The sequence below is a fragment of the Buteo buteo genome, chromosome 25 (genome assembly GCF_964188355.1).
Source record: "Buteo buteo chromosome 25, bButBut1.hap1.1, whole genome shotgun sequence".
NCBI lineage: Eukaryota > Metazoa > Chordata > Aves > Accipitriformes > Accipitridae > Buteo > Buteo buteo.
The window spans coordinates 20,212,370-20,227,655 of NC_134195.1; the positions used below are offsets into that span (position 1 = coordinate 20,212,370).

The window sequence follows — 15,286 nt, forward strand, 5'->3', positions numbered from 1 at the left end:
TACTTTTGTGGAAGCGAAGCGCTGTTCAGGTGGACTGGTTCTGTGGCAGAAGAATACAGCTGGACCTGAAACTGAAGAAAAACCAGTAATTTGTTTATTTTGGGAGTGCAGGATGGGTAAAAAAGACAACTTCTTTGCAGGAATTGGTTTCCAGATTATTGAAACAGATTTGATTCTGTTTTACACAAAATTTAGGATTTTCCAATGGGAACCAACTGAATTGGTGGGGAAGCATCCAGCTTCTCCTCGGGGTACAGGATACACAGAGAGTAACCAGCGGTGGAAGGGAGGGAAAACCATGGTGGTAGCTGAGGAATAAGCATTTTATATTCCCTGAACATCGTGAGATGAGATTCCTCAGCTGCCCATTTAAAACCATGTTACCAAAATGCTTTAAGGGTTGTAGCGCGTTGAGTAGAGTTTTCGTCAGTCACCATATGTGCTTCAGAGAGGCAAGTTACTCTCTTCCTCCTCTTGAACAATGTGACTGCTCAGTGGCATCTCGGGTTTAACACGAGGACTTGTAACTGAGCGGTTGAAGTTGTGGGAAGCGTCGGGGGAAGGACACGGGACTAGGGCTCTGGAGAACGGCAAAGCTGGGCTTCACCCCTGCTCTGCCACCGGCCATCTGGGGGGTTTCGGGTAATTACATTCCCGGTGTCAACCCCCCACGAATAAAAAGAGAAGCATCTCCTCCCAACGAGCCTGGAGACGGAAACATCTCCCGGTAAGCTGCGTGTCGTCTTCTTCTTCTCTGCACCATGGACAAGAGACATAAAACCAGCTGGAAATGGAAAGGGGAAACCTCCTCCCGTCGGTTTCCCCACAAACTCCCCGCAGACCCCCCTGTACTCCTCCTCCTCCTCCTCCTCCTCCTCCTCCTCCTCCCACCCACTCGTGCCCTGACGGGGCAGCTCCTGTGGCGGGGGCCGTCCTTCTCCACGCTCACCCCTCAGCCCCGGGGGTGCAGGGGCTCCTTCCCCCCCCTCTCCCCACCAAGGAAGGGCACGTCTCCCCCCCCACCCCACCCCGCCTCGCCACGGACACCCGTGGGAAGGCTCCACCTCCCTGAGGGGCGCGACACGGCGTCCTCCTGCCACCCCACCGACGGCCACCGCACGCACGGACACCCCCTCGCAGACACTCCCCCCCCCCCCCCCCAAAACACCACGCAGAAACACCCGACACCCCCCCCCAACTCCCCCGGGCGCGCACACGCGGGGCCGGCCGCGCGCACTCCCCCCGCCGCGGACCGCCGCCGCCAGGCGCATGCGCAGTGCCGGGCGCGGAGCTGTCCGAGTGCTGAATTCCCGGCGCCTGGTTCCAGCCGGGAGCCGGGGATCCCCGCGGCCCCCGCCCGCCCGTCCCTCCGTCCGTCCGTCCTTCCCTCCATCCCTCCCTCTTTCCCTCCCCGGCAGCGCCGACGCCTCCCTGCCCAAAGAGGGGAAAAGCAGAGCGAGCCAGTAGCCCCGCCACCGCTCATAAATACTAATTTTCAAAAGCGAGAGGGGAATAAAACATACCGGCAACAGAACCGCTCTCAGCGCCGTTCCCTTTTGCGTGATGAGCCTCGCGTAGTTGGGTTTCCTCTTCTTTTCCTTTCCCTTTTTTCTTTCTTTCTCTTTTCTTTTCTTTTTTTTTTTTTTTTTTTCCTCCCCTTCCATCACCAAAAGCGAGGCGGGGGAACGACCGGGTCTGATGCTTTGTCTTTTTTGTGCTGGCTGCTGGAGATGAGCCTAGGCTTGACCTGACCATGATTCCAAGGACTGGCACTTCTTTTTTCCCCCCAGTTTGTAGAGATCCAGACCTTCTCTTCCTGATTGTCAAGAAAATTAAAATATCGCTGAATTTGGGAATCTAGGCAGCACCAGCTCACTTTTTCCCTGCATCTCTCTGGAATCATTTCTGGGATATTTTCCAAATCATCACAGAAAGCAGGAGGAATGAACCGGCAGCTAGTGAAAATTTTGACAACCTTGTTTGCGTTTTTCTTAGAGACAAACCACTTCAGGTAGGTGATACTACTCTATGTGATGGGTTTTGTCAAAAGGCTGTGGAAATCATAACTATAAAGATACTACGTCACGTTAACCTAGTTTGTTTGCTATATTTGAGAGTACTTCATGTTCATTCTATATAGGCTATCCCTTTTACACTCAGAGACTCGTTGCTTGGTAACAAACACACACAAAAAATAATTCTCAAGTTTGGGTGATCTATTTTCCATTTCTCTGATTCAAAGACATGCTTTTTGCACTGAGTATCAATATAGCTAAAAACATTTTCTCCAGTTTTTCTTCCAAAATGCAAATTCTCTGCTCCCACCAGAGGTTGTTTAGGAAGTTGCTTGGGTTCCCTCCTCTTCAAGCTTTGGAAATGATTGAACCAGTTTTGCCAGGGATGTACTTATTTGAAATTAGAGAACCAGCCCTCTGATTTTGGAAAAACCCTGGATCAGACCAGTATTGTGCTCACTTAAAGTACCAGTACATATGATTGTTGTTTCTAAAATTTTTTTAATGTTTCATAAGCTTTTGCTTCAGCTGTTGACTTTTTGCATTACAAAGCAAACAGGTCAGTCTTATTAACCAAAACACCATTTTAGCTGAGATTCATTATTATACTGTATGCTGCTGTGTATCTACATGTACACACATAAAGTGTTTTTATATGAGTAATGAGGTATATATACAGTGACAGAGTGAAATATTGTTTGTATTCGTGTGTCTGGGATTATCACACAACTCATAACTAGTGGGCTCCGAATGAAAACAGAAGTAATTTGTATAGGAACACCCCAAATAAGTGCACTGGATTAATTTTTCAGCTTTTATTATCTTACCTGAATGTTTTTAGTATTTAAGTGGGGAATGTCATCTATTATGTATTAAAAATCAAAGATATTTTGTAATGGCACCGTGTCATTGACAAAAGCAAAAAGAAGCAACCGCCCCCTGTAAATGGAACCTGAAAAAACGTGGGGAATCACACCACAAGAATTTACTATCACCTTGCCTTTTAACAGTTCTGGTGCTTTTGTGAAGGAATAAAGGGTTTGATATTTGCTTCTCATTTCAGATGCTCACACGTATATCTAATTTGTTTATACTTGCGTATAGATGCACCAAAAACCCCCAAGAAACACTCCTGAAACTGAGTGGTTCCCTTTGGGCAAATATATAAACAGAGAGTGGTTAAGAAGACAGTCATGGAATTACTTTTAATATAGCTCAAAGATTATGTTGAAACATAGGTACAATGAAGTTGGTTATTTAAGAATCAAGATAATGCTTTATGATGAAATCCATGCCTCTAGACACCAAATATGACCATTTCATTCTAGTTTCTTTTTCCCTAGAGAACAACCACAGGGAACTCCTAAATTCTCTTTCGCTGCAATATATAATGTGCTTGCAATATGTAATATGCCATGTACACAGCATTTTGGATGCCTGATATGGTACCAGAAGTTTGCTCTTAAATCCTGAAAACAGAGATGTGTTCCCAGAGCTTGCATATAAATACCAGCTGGTGATAATACTGATAAATTTTATTACTCAATGATCGTTGGTAAAAACCACTAAGATTAGATGTGACTGACTCTGGAACCTTTTTTGCCATGTTGGGGAAGAATCCAGACATTCACTAGCATGATTTAAATCTTTGTTGGGTAGCATCTGTAACAAACATTTTTTTGCATCTTCATCCTTCCCAACATTAACAAAACCAACATTTTTCAGTGTTGCTTGGTGAGTGTTGCCAGCTATTGTTTGGAAGTTTAAGACCACCTTAAACCAGTGTTAACATATAGTTTTAACAGCATACATGCAATTAAAGTAGTGATATAAAATAGGATATCAAATTCCCTTTAAGATTGCTCTACACATTAAGATGAAGAGTAAACTGAAGCTTCTAAAGTCTTAAAGCTGTAATAAATTTCTTTTTAAAGCTGAGATTTCTTTCTGAATAGCAAATTGTGTCCATGCATACTACCTTAAGCTCCTATTTTTCCCTAGAATAAAGTTTTCAGTTGAAAAATAGACTATGTTGTTCTATAAAAATATTAATTGCTACATTCACTGAATTGAGACAATTTTATTTAGTGATATAATTTCTCCATGACTTGAATACAATACAAGCTAAATATTAGCTAATGGTGGCTAATAATTTATTTAGGACGACTTTCTGTAAAGAACATGATTCAAGATCTGGAAAATCCCCCTCACAGACCCTGTCTCCTTCAGATTTTTTGGACAAATTGATGGGAAGGACATCGGGGTATGATGCTAGAATCAGACCAAATTTTAAAGGTAAGTTTTTTTAAGACTTGTGATTAATTAATAGATTATGTTTTGGACAAATTATGGGTTTGAGGGTTTTACCCTGGGTTCTGATTCTCTTTTCAATAACTTCATTTTTCCAATGTGATAATGTCATGGAGATCAGTTGATCCATGGGGAGGACTAGGAGAGCTGTCAGAGTTTGATTCTGAAGACCTTACTAATTCCACATAGCAAGTAGGATTCCAGGTTCCACACTAAAAGCAACTGAGATGACTTGTTCCTGACATTTTTAAGCCATGAAGACAATATCTTTACCACTTCCATGCTGAGCTGTTGTCTTCTTTATAGCAGTGTCTGAAGAAAAGGTCTATGCTTTTATTCAGCTTGAAGAAAGTAAAACCTTCTTCCCCAAAGCAGAGAGATAGGACTCAAGGTATGCACACAGCAGATTTTATCCTGCGAGTGATGACTGAATGGTAAGAGCCAATTTCTCAGGATCCCTACAAAATATAAAAACCACACTCTGTTCACCACTTCCATGACTCCCCCCTTTCCTTCCATAATTTGAACTGAGTTGTGGAGAGTCACCACCACAATTCCAGCACACAGAAGGCTGTGGGCTGGAGGTTTCTTTTGCAACCATTACTATTCACAGTGAGTTTTCCTTGCTGTAGTCCTGTAAATCCCTATGGAAGTGAGCACAGAATGTCTTGTGGCTTTGAATGAAAGGAGTTGGGAGACGAGTTTCATTGCAAATACTTAGCATTTCTGGAGAGCCCTATAATTCCAGCAAAACTGGCTCTTCTATGCCAATTTAAAGCTCAGAATGTTACTTTACTTTGAAAACTGATAAAATGCTTCCTTCTTTGACAAATCTGATGCCAATGTACTTTTGCACTTATATCTATCAGCTTTGGTCACTGAAATGCATGTTTTCCTGTATCGAGCCTTGTTAGCAGTGCTGTGAAAGTTGAGAATGATGGGAAAAACAATCGTTTCTTAGCCACGTATGCAAATTACAAGATTTGGAACAAAGTGCCTTTTTTGACTGCTTCCTATGCCTGAGTGAGGAGGAACCTAGTACAGCTTTCAGATCCAAAGGTTTGACAAGTCAAAAAAACCCTCTAATCAGGGAAGTCTTAAGTTTTAATTTCAGTAGTTTTCAAAATGCTTATTGAGTTCCTAAACTGGAGTCCACATTAGCTTGTAGTAAGTGATATTGCCTTAGGGTCTCACATTCTTTTGGTGCATTTGTATGAATATCAGTGAAGTTTCAGAGAATGCCTGAACTGAGCAAGGTAGCAACTGTTAAGAAGTTATTCCTGCCCTTTATATGGGAGGGACACCAAAAGAAGAATTCTGCTTCATCTCTTGTAGTTCACATAAAACCAGGAATAGCAGCAGTCTCTGTACACAGGACAACTTAAAGACAGCTCTTTACTGCTCCCCAGTATGTGTCTAAAACCATTTTGTGAAAAACACAGGAGGAGAAAGATTCACAGCTTTGCTCCCCTGATGTTCAAGCGGGTAGAGCAGGGATCGTGTACATGACGTGGTGTGGTGCATGCTGAGCTGTTTGACAGGCACTGCTCACCTCCAAGTCCCGTGGTTTGTGTTCCTGAAGTGAAGCTGCTGCCTGATGACACCTATGAACCCTTAATGGCAAAGAATCTGCCATATCTTATTTTTGATTTTTTTATTAAGTCGCTTTCCAGGGCAGGATGGTACTTTGCAGCAGTTTTTTCGTAACTTCCCGTCTCTGAGCTCTCCCGGAGCTCTCAGTCTTCTGGTGAGGGGTATGAAAGGTTTTCTTGTTCTTTGCTATGTTCCTTTGAAGGGTATTTTGTATCTCAGAGTTCAGAACTAGAAAGTTAAGTCATGCAGTCTCGAACTTCACATTGCCAGTCAAAACCTTGTCAGCTGATAACTATTTTTATTAGTCAATATGGTGTACACCCATGTTCTAGTTGCATATTTTTTTCCTTTTAAAGAATAAGAAGTATAGCTGCAAAGAGATCAAAATAAATTTATCTTGCATGGATATTATAAAGATATTTTTTGTACCGAGTCTTTATTGTGACCATAATACAAATTGTTTCAGTTTCTAACATCCATTAATCTCTTTGCGATCTTTTTTGGCATATAGGCTATTGTACAATATTGATATTCTAAATCATATAAATGGATGAATGTATGAGATGTTGAATGATTATCGAATTTATGACACTTTTTGTATTTTACGGCAAGAACTTCTAAGCATAAAAGAGGTCTGCAGGAGCGATGGTTTAAACTAGGGATCTGCTATCTGGCTTTGCATGCAGTCTGGCATTAACATTTGTTCCCTATGTTTCACAAAGTCATTGTGGATCAAGGTAGTTGTGCCGTCAGTCATGCATTTGTCTAGCTTTTTCTGCTTTAAACCAGTTACATAGCTTTCTCCCAGTCCAATATAGGCATTTTCAAGTGTCAGAAGTCTGATTTCATGGAAAGGCAACTGAGTGGAACCCATTTATCTTATACCACTGATTATACAATAATTAAATATACTTTTATGACTAGTCTGAATTACTGGAAAACAGCAGCTATTTGATTAATTTGTGGAATAAAGGGTATGTATTCTAAAGAGAGCGGAAAATGCTACTTACTGGAACAAGGTGTTTTATCCAGATAAAGCATTTTATCATTAGTTACTGCTTTTCTCTAAATTGCTCTTGTGAATTAGAAAATTCAGGAAGATAGTGGGAGAGCAACAGGTGAATATATAAATGTTTAGACATCAACACAGGTTTTGGGGTTTTGATTTTTTTTTACAGCATTACTATATACTGAAGAATCCTTTCTTTTTTTTGTATATTTCTGTCTTACACAATCCCTTGAAAGCAGAGGAACAGATTTCTGGTTCTTCTTGACACACCAAGTGATGGGATACAAAATGACCAGGGCACTGAGAGGGACTGTTCCCCAATGAACAGCCAGAGACCAGTGCCAGAGTGACAGCTCTTAAAATTGCCTTTCTTTAATCACTGTCTGTCAGATACTTAATGCATTCTTTTTCATCTTATACTTATCTTGGATTGAATTTGAATAGGCTAATAATTTGTGTAAGGACACAGAGGGGAATACTTTTAAATGTAAATATGAAGACTGCAATCTAATACTAATTGAAGTCCCTGAGAGTCTTTCTGTTGACAGCATACAGTCGTGGTCCTATAAGCTGACTTGCTGTTTCTTCTTCAGTTATAACATCAGTTGAGCATGGTTTCTCTAAAATACTAAAAAGTGAAACCTGCATGATGTACTTGTTACCCAATGAATATTCATGTTCTATTTTTTAATGGTAAAAACCAACAACAACAAATCAGAGTGATGTCTTTACTTTCTCCACTGCTCACTTTGCTTTCCTCAGCAAAACCAGAAATAGCAGCGTAGGGCACCTGTGTTATAACACTAGCCAAGAATGTGCTTTCTCACTCGTAGAAACCAGGGATGGTGAAGTGGTGTCTTAGATTAGTGTATATTCGGCTCAGGCTACCTCAAGAGCACTGTGTGCAATACCATGATACAAGGGATCAATCTACAGCTTAATCACAACATGAGACATGGAGCTAATGGAAAGTCAGCTTGAATTTAGATTTTCCTAGCAGGTGTTGACCTTCAGAGGTTACTAAATTATTTCCACTTTTTAACACCTTCATCTTCTAAAATGACTTAAAATTTAAACATAAGCTAGAAATGATGAGATAGAGAAAACTATTTATCTATTGACACTACTATGACCTTTACGCCAAATACTTTAAGTAGTAGACTGGCTGTCATGCACTGGGTGGAGAGAAGGGGAGTTTGTCACCAAGAGCTCCAGAAGTGTGTTATCTTTTGGTACAGAAAACATTTGCAATGAAGATGATAGTGGTTTTCTTTTGTATTTAAGTTCATTCTATGTTTTAAGTACATTCTTTCCCATTAAGTCATTATTTGCTAAAGAATATTCTGATTTTTATGGAGTTATATGGAGGCGTGCAGCAACAGTGCCCATTAATGTTACCCTCATCACTGGGTGGTGCAATGCCGTGTGAATTCACTTGCTCAAAAGCTTCTGTTCCTGAACACAGAGAAGTCTTGTTAGAGGGATGCAGTTTCGGGGTGTAGTGACTGCAGGTGTAAAAGATTACTCTGTTATTACAGTGGTGCAATGTCATTTTCATGCTGAGTCAGTGTGTTTATATCTGAATAATAAACACATGGACTAAGTAATTTACTGAAAATTAGCTTGACAACTGTTACAGGAAATGGCTTATGCACTTTAATACTTTAACTCCTTGGCAGCGAGGGTCAGTTTTTCCCATATGTTCTAGCCCGTTGCTTACTTATTTGGCCCCTGAGTCGACCAGTAATGAAATACTTAAAAAAGCATGAATGGAAAGCACTGAATGACATTCAAGGGTGATATTAATGGCATCAGGCTTAATACATAAAGGCAGCTTCTATGTACATGCTAAGAAGAGGCACTGTCCGCAGAAGTCGACCTTAATCTAGATGTGACACTTCACAATAAATACCTTTTGGAAAAGCAACCTGTAAATACGTACAAAAGTTGAAAAACATACCTAAGATAGGCTGTGGGGCTGCAGTGATTTGTTCTCCAGTGGTTAACAAGCTTCCCAAAGCCAGACTTCAGTTGCTAACACCTACTGGCCATGAAGTCAGATGCAGTGAGTATCCTGTACTGGGCTATTTTCCTTCCACACAGTCTGAGCCTCAAAGGGCCGTGGCTGATGGAGACTCAAATCCTACTCAGGCACGACAGCATGTAGTAAGGAAGTGCCCACTGTTGGTGCATTCCCATTGTAGGGCATGGGCTGAAGGTTCATTGTAGGAGGAGGGAGGGTACCTGGCCAGTTTTTGGATGTGGCCAGGCCATTGCACTACCTAAATATAGGTTGCTTGAGATGTGCAAGCATCCGTTATTCGGGAGGTATGCTTCTGGTTTATTTTCTGTCTTGAAGCTCATCTACAACTTCATGCTGTTTTCAGATGAAGCTGTGTACACACATCTCACTGCACAGTTAGATGCTGCACGAGGATCCTTACCAGGTTTGTTTGGGTTTGTTTCAATTTTCTTCAACTACAAAAATGTAGCTAAGGATATGGTGTTCAGCCCCTGCCCTAGGTATGCATGTTTTCACGCAGAAACCTTTTTACTGCAATTATGCAAGGATCCTTTTAATTGTGTTTCTTTTAAAACTGCTGGTAAAGAGGGCTATGGAACTTGTCCTTCTTCCCCTCTTTCTTTAATTTCAGGTCCTTTCCCAGAACACGAGTAGGCTAGGGGAGCTGCATGGCTAGTTAGGTTATGTCTAGGCTTCTGGACAAATGGGGGCCAACAGCAAGCTCAGGCAGCCCCCCTGATTATCTCTGCTGTTTAGCTGTTCGCTCATTCCCTGGATCTTTCTGAGCTTCCTGCAGCCAGCTTCCCCCAGAGCAAGTCAGAAAGGCTGCGAGCATGCAGCGATGTAAAGAACAAGCTAACCAACGCTGCTTGGTATCCAAGCTGAGGATCTGTCCCTGATCTTTTATATTGAAAAGGTTAGCCACAGCGATCTGTATCGTATTCGTGTGTTGCCTTTATTCAGAACCAATGGTTTAATTAAGAGATATCAATGGATTTGGCTGTTGTCATGGAATATTGGTCTGCTGATGCACAAACTGCCAAGGGAATTTATGAAAAACAAGTGTCAAAGCAGAGCTAAAGACCTTTGATATCAAAGCAGGAGACACTATTGTTTTGATCATGTTCTAGTTTAGTTGTATTGTTTTTATCACATCCAGTTTCATGTTCAGATTTAAATTTTTTATAGAGTTGAAGCCAATGCCCTTGGGTCACTCATTAAGCATCCTGTTCTGTTTTGACTGTCTTAGAAAACATGCAATTTATATATAGAATATGTAAAAACATGTACACTTAATTTACTATAAATATACACATTTATAAACTGCAAATCTATTACATATGGTGATATAGTAACTAGGAATATGTATACATAAAACAGAAATATGCAGTTTTATTAGACAGTTTCATTATCTTTTTTTCGCCCCTCTGGAAATATGAATATAAATCTCTGATTAAGCCATCAGAAAATGTATGTTTGATGGTTCAGCTTCCAAATATGCATTTCACAGTCTTTCACAAAAATGAATTATTTTAGCAGTCTGCAGAGAAGAGCCCCCCCAAATGATGTAGACAGGGAGGTACAGGGTCTGACACAGCTCTAAAATGAAGGGTGCACAATGTCTGGCATAACTAGTGACCTGCCAATGTCATAAACACCAAGCCTATGGTTAAAATTCAAAATTTACAGAAATATGAAGGCTCTGATTCTGGAAACCATGCAAGATCTGAGCAGTACAGTTCACAAGAGAGAAGTGCCGTTCCCCAAGTACTCAGTTACTTAGAAGGGATAAATCAGAGCAGCCTAGTGGCTTATCTGGACTCTGCCAGCTACCAGCAATCCTCAAATATTGCAAGGGCATGAAGACACATTGATTACTCCTTATGCCTCAGCTACATGTCAGCAGCTGGGAAGGGTGGAAGCATAAAGGCTTCATGAGCCAATAAAAGAAGATTTAAAACAGGACTTAGATGGAATATAAGTCCACAAACAAACAAACAAACAAACAAGCGCCCCTGGAAATCCCCAATCCACCTGCTGTGTAACGCTGGCAGTGCATTACTGTTTTATTTTAAAGTCCCTCGGATTCTCTCAGTTCTGGTCCTGAGTGTGCCCAGGCTGCCTCGCTTAGGAGCCACCTCACTCCTAAGCCACATCCAGGCTCTCTGCTGAGGCACTGCTCCACCTCCATCTCCCTGTAGGGACCAGGTATCTCAGAGCCTGCCTTATATTCCACAGAAAAAGGATTCCTCTCTAGGTGGATCTGTCATCACTTAAAAACCCCCACAAACACAAACCAGTGTCTATGGGTGGCCTGCCTTCCTCTACAATAGACAGAAGATTTTTGGTCCAGTTTCCCCTTAGCTTAAAGGGTTCAGTATCTGATCCAAAGGACTATAAATGATTCTGTGTGGCCCATTTTGCAGCAAAGAATTCAGACTTCATTAAGCTAGGGTCAAAATACAAGGGGAACTTGGCTTTTCAATCTTGCAGTGTAGCTGCTTGTCCGAGAGGGGAGAGCCTTTACTCTTGACCATTTTGATGTGAGGCACAGAAATGACTGTTGTAGCTATTACACCTTAGGGTCAGCTGATGTAACTTACAGAAAAAGTAAGGACAGGGATTGAGACCCAGCATTTCTCTCTTCCTGATAATTGCTCCAACCATTAAGATACAAATGTGCATAGGTACACTTTCTCTCTCTTTGTCCAAATGTTGTATCCTAAGTGTTTTCCTGCACACCTTGCAGGGTTCAGCAGGCTATCTGGACCTATTAAATATTTTTAAAAGTGACCATAGCTGCAGTTTAAAAAGAATCCCATATCCTCTGAATAGGAGATAGTGAGAGAGATCCCACCCCATTTTCCAAGAAACCCACAGCCTTGTAGCCTAGGAGGTGCAAGTTTGCACCCCGTACATTCTGAGGCAGGCATGGAAGCTCCTAGGAAGGACTCTTTCTGTATGAAATCTCTCAACGTTTTGTTATTGGCTGCAAAACTGGCTGTGTTTTAGAAGGAAAGACTGAAATTCTTGACTGATTTCTCAAAGTAAGGTTGTATGTGTTGACTTGGAGAGTTGTCTGAGCAGTGGATCCTGAATGAGGTACCTCAACCTTGCTGAGAAGCGTGGTTTCAGGAGGGCCCCCAAAGAGCCGATTGCAAATTATTTGCTCTCTGCAAGCGGTACCCCACCGTGCTGAAGCATCGTGCTCTGCCCGTGGACTATATGAGGCCCTTAGGGTTCCTCCACAAGGGCCTGGGTGTTACGCACCAAAGCATCAGACACTGCAACTCCCTCTACCTGTCATGGGGCTGAGATTTTCTGTCTACAGCAAACAGTGGGATGTCCAGGGAAGCACAGTAGCGGTATGATGCTCTTCTCCAAAAGCCAATAACCCCTACCTGTGTGTTTCTGTGTCTCCAAAGCATGGAAGCAACTGGGCACATCTGTGACTAGCTGAATTGTGGACACTTCCCCTGAAAGAATAGTAACTGTTAATCAGCTGACACACACTGCATGAACAAACTCATTCTTCCTCTATCCTGGGAACACAGCTATGGGTTATCTCCCTCGCTTTTGCACTTGGGGAAATATAGCTGAGAAGAGGCTAAATGCTTTCCTTAAAGCAGCATGGTTAGTCAGGGAAAACCTAGGATTAAAATTTGCCAGATCGATACTCATTATGTCAGACTGCCTCTAATGACTACATTCCCAATGTGTGCTGTCTTTATGTCTTCGTTTTAGGCTATAAAACTGTCTTATCAAAATTGCTCTTTCTTCTTGTGCTGTTTACTATGTCTAGTAAAGAATTAGTCCTAAATGATAAATAAAATTACAGTTACACTTTGGCTGGAATGCTGCTATAAACTCTCACACTGCAATTTAAAGAAGTTGTTGAAGAGATGCATGCAAATTATATGCATAGAGCCAAACAAGGAGCATATGTAAAAACTCCTTTTTTGCCAGATGTGAATGTAGCCTGTTGCCTGTGCATAGACACACGCACATACTCTCCCCCCGCCAAAATAAAATGAAGATGTGGCCACTCCACGTAAGAGTTTCAGACTACAGCAATTTTCCTTTCCAGACAGTGATATCCCATCAGATGGAGCAGTCTGAGGTGTTAAAAGCCTTTGGTCAGTCCAGTCATAGGAGCCATCCTAAAAATAAGCATCTGGGAGAATTCTGTAGCTCTTTGGCTCTATACTCCTGAGAATAATTTTGCAGATCTTTGGCTCCATACTCCTGAGAATTTTCATTTTGTCACACTTCTGAGGTGTGTTTTGTGTGAGGTAAAGCACACACAGTCTGTTAAAAAACAGGTTTTAACTCTTTTTTTTTTTTTTAATAGAATAAAAACTTTGGCTTATCAAAGTTATAAATAATTAGGGACAGGTTCAATTCAGGCCAATAAGCTCCCCAGTGTGGATATATTCTCATTTGGTTGACTCTGTAGAAGACTCCTACTCAGCATGACTATTGGTGACAGAAACCAGAAAAATACCAGATCCCTTGACCCTGCAACACACTTTACATCAGCAGAGCTCTGAGCCCATGTGAAAGCCATATGATACCCCTCACAGCAATGCGGCGAGCATCCTGCATCAAAGAGCTGGTCTGGTACTGTTAAAAAAGTAAGCCAGTCAGTTTGTAAGATGCTTGTTTTCTAGGCTGGTGAAGAGTTCTCATTCCTTCTCCCATCCTTCTAGCCATTTTATACATAGGAAGAACTGATGACTAAAAAAATTGCTGGTGGAAGACACCCAAGAAGTGTCTTAAGGATGCCTTGCAGTTAAAAGACAGATCCTTTTTGGTATTAAGGATGTGGGAGACCACATAGGAGGTTCCCAGAAGGAGAGGGGATGTGTGAAGGGGAGGGATAGGAGGCTGAGCTAAACATACAACGGAGCAGCTGATGGGAGCATTGAAGCTGAGAGTCAGGAGGGAGGAATTAATTTCAAAGTAATATTCTGCGCAGATTGAATGGAAATGAGCTGAACTGTAAGGAGGTAAAAAATGGGAAAGGTTTGAAAGTAAAAGGAAAATTTTATTTTATTAGTGTTAGTTGTGGTGAGTATATGGGTCTGCGTGTCTCTGACCAGTTGCAGATTGCCATCTATACCAGCTCCTGACCATTTCTGTTGTCATTTGTCCTTATGCCTGAGCCATCCCATTTGCCTAAATCCCATTGTTCATCTGTGTCCCATGTATCATCTGGTGTATAATTCCCCAGCAGCCATAAATCAATGTCTGCTCAGTAATGTTAGTCACCCAAACTGCTCTTTTTCTTCAAGTCCTACATATGCCTTCTGACAGTAAAGCAAGGAACATTATGGAGACATTAAAGGAAAAGCTGGCAGAACTGTGAAATAAAGTGAATGTCCGAGGCTCAGAGGAACAAGAAAAGGAGTTAAAATCGATTCTGAGACCTCTCTGTGGCTACAGAGAGGTATTGACCAAGCCCTGTATTTAAGACTGTACTTATTGATGTTTATAACTGAGCTTCCATTAATTTCTGCAGCACAAGATCAGAAACACAGGAGGAACAAAGTAAGAAATATTTAGAAAAGGAAGAAAGTACCAATTCTTTGGGGTTTTTTTACATAAAACTTTTGAGTTTCTAACTGAAAATAGAAACCTAGACTTGTTGACAGCATTTCAATATTATTATTAATTTTTTTTTTCATTAAGTAGATCTTCCCTCCTGCCTTCTCTTCACAGTGAACATTTTTTATCTTCTGGTTCCATGTGGTCTCTTAGATGAGTTGGCTACACTGACTTTGTAAAACATTATTAAAAATAAGATTACTCAGGAGGAGTTTGACTGACCCTATGCTGGAGTGCAGATTTCATGACTAGAGATGTAATACCATCTTTTATTTAATGACTTTCAGCAGTGTCCCAGGTCTCTGCACACATTATGCAGTTCACATGCTGATCAGCAGCGAAAAGCACTGTCTTCGTTAATGCAAAGCAACCGAGCAGTTTCTCAGAATCAGGTGCAAGGAGCATCTCTGCTGCCTGCTCCCAGTGAGGCTGAGAGCCTCTGCCTTTCCGTTTGCTTACTTTAGTGAACACTGTTTTGTGATAAGAAAAGGAGTATGTGCCTGGATCTTTTCATGTTGTAAGAAAAGCAAACCAGTTTCCCCAAATTACCCATTGCTCTATTGCTTTGGAGGGAGGAAGACTTCAGAAAGAGATGCCTTGCAGTAAGGTGCTTGTCATGACTTGGAATGGAAAGATTTGAAAGAAGAGTGGAGAGCTCAGAGAAAAAAGACAAAACAGTTTGATGGGCATATGAAGAATTAAAGCATTTATTTGAGTATTTACAAAGTT

The 15,286-nt window shown here is 41.5% G+C and overlaps 1 protein-coding gene across 2 annotated transcripts in view; it reads left to right on the forward strand.

Moving 5' to 3' along the window:
- Positions 1 to 1,943: 1,943 nt before the first annotated feature.
- The window catches only part of GLRA2 (glycine receptor alpha 2), a 132,298-nt gene continuing 118,955 nt past the window's right edge, over positions 1,944 to 15,286 (forward strand). For both annotated transcript variants that reach the window (XM_075057249.1, XM_075057250.1), the window contains exons 1-2: positions 1,944 to 2,011; positions 4,177 to 4,310. In XM_075057249.1, the coding sequence (XP_074913350.1) occupies positions 1,944 to 2,011; positions 4,177 to 4,310 (202 nt within the window). The remainder of the gene's footprint in view (positions 2,012 to 4,176; positions 4,311 to 15,286) is intronic.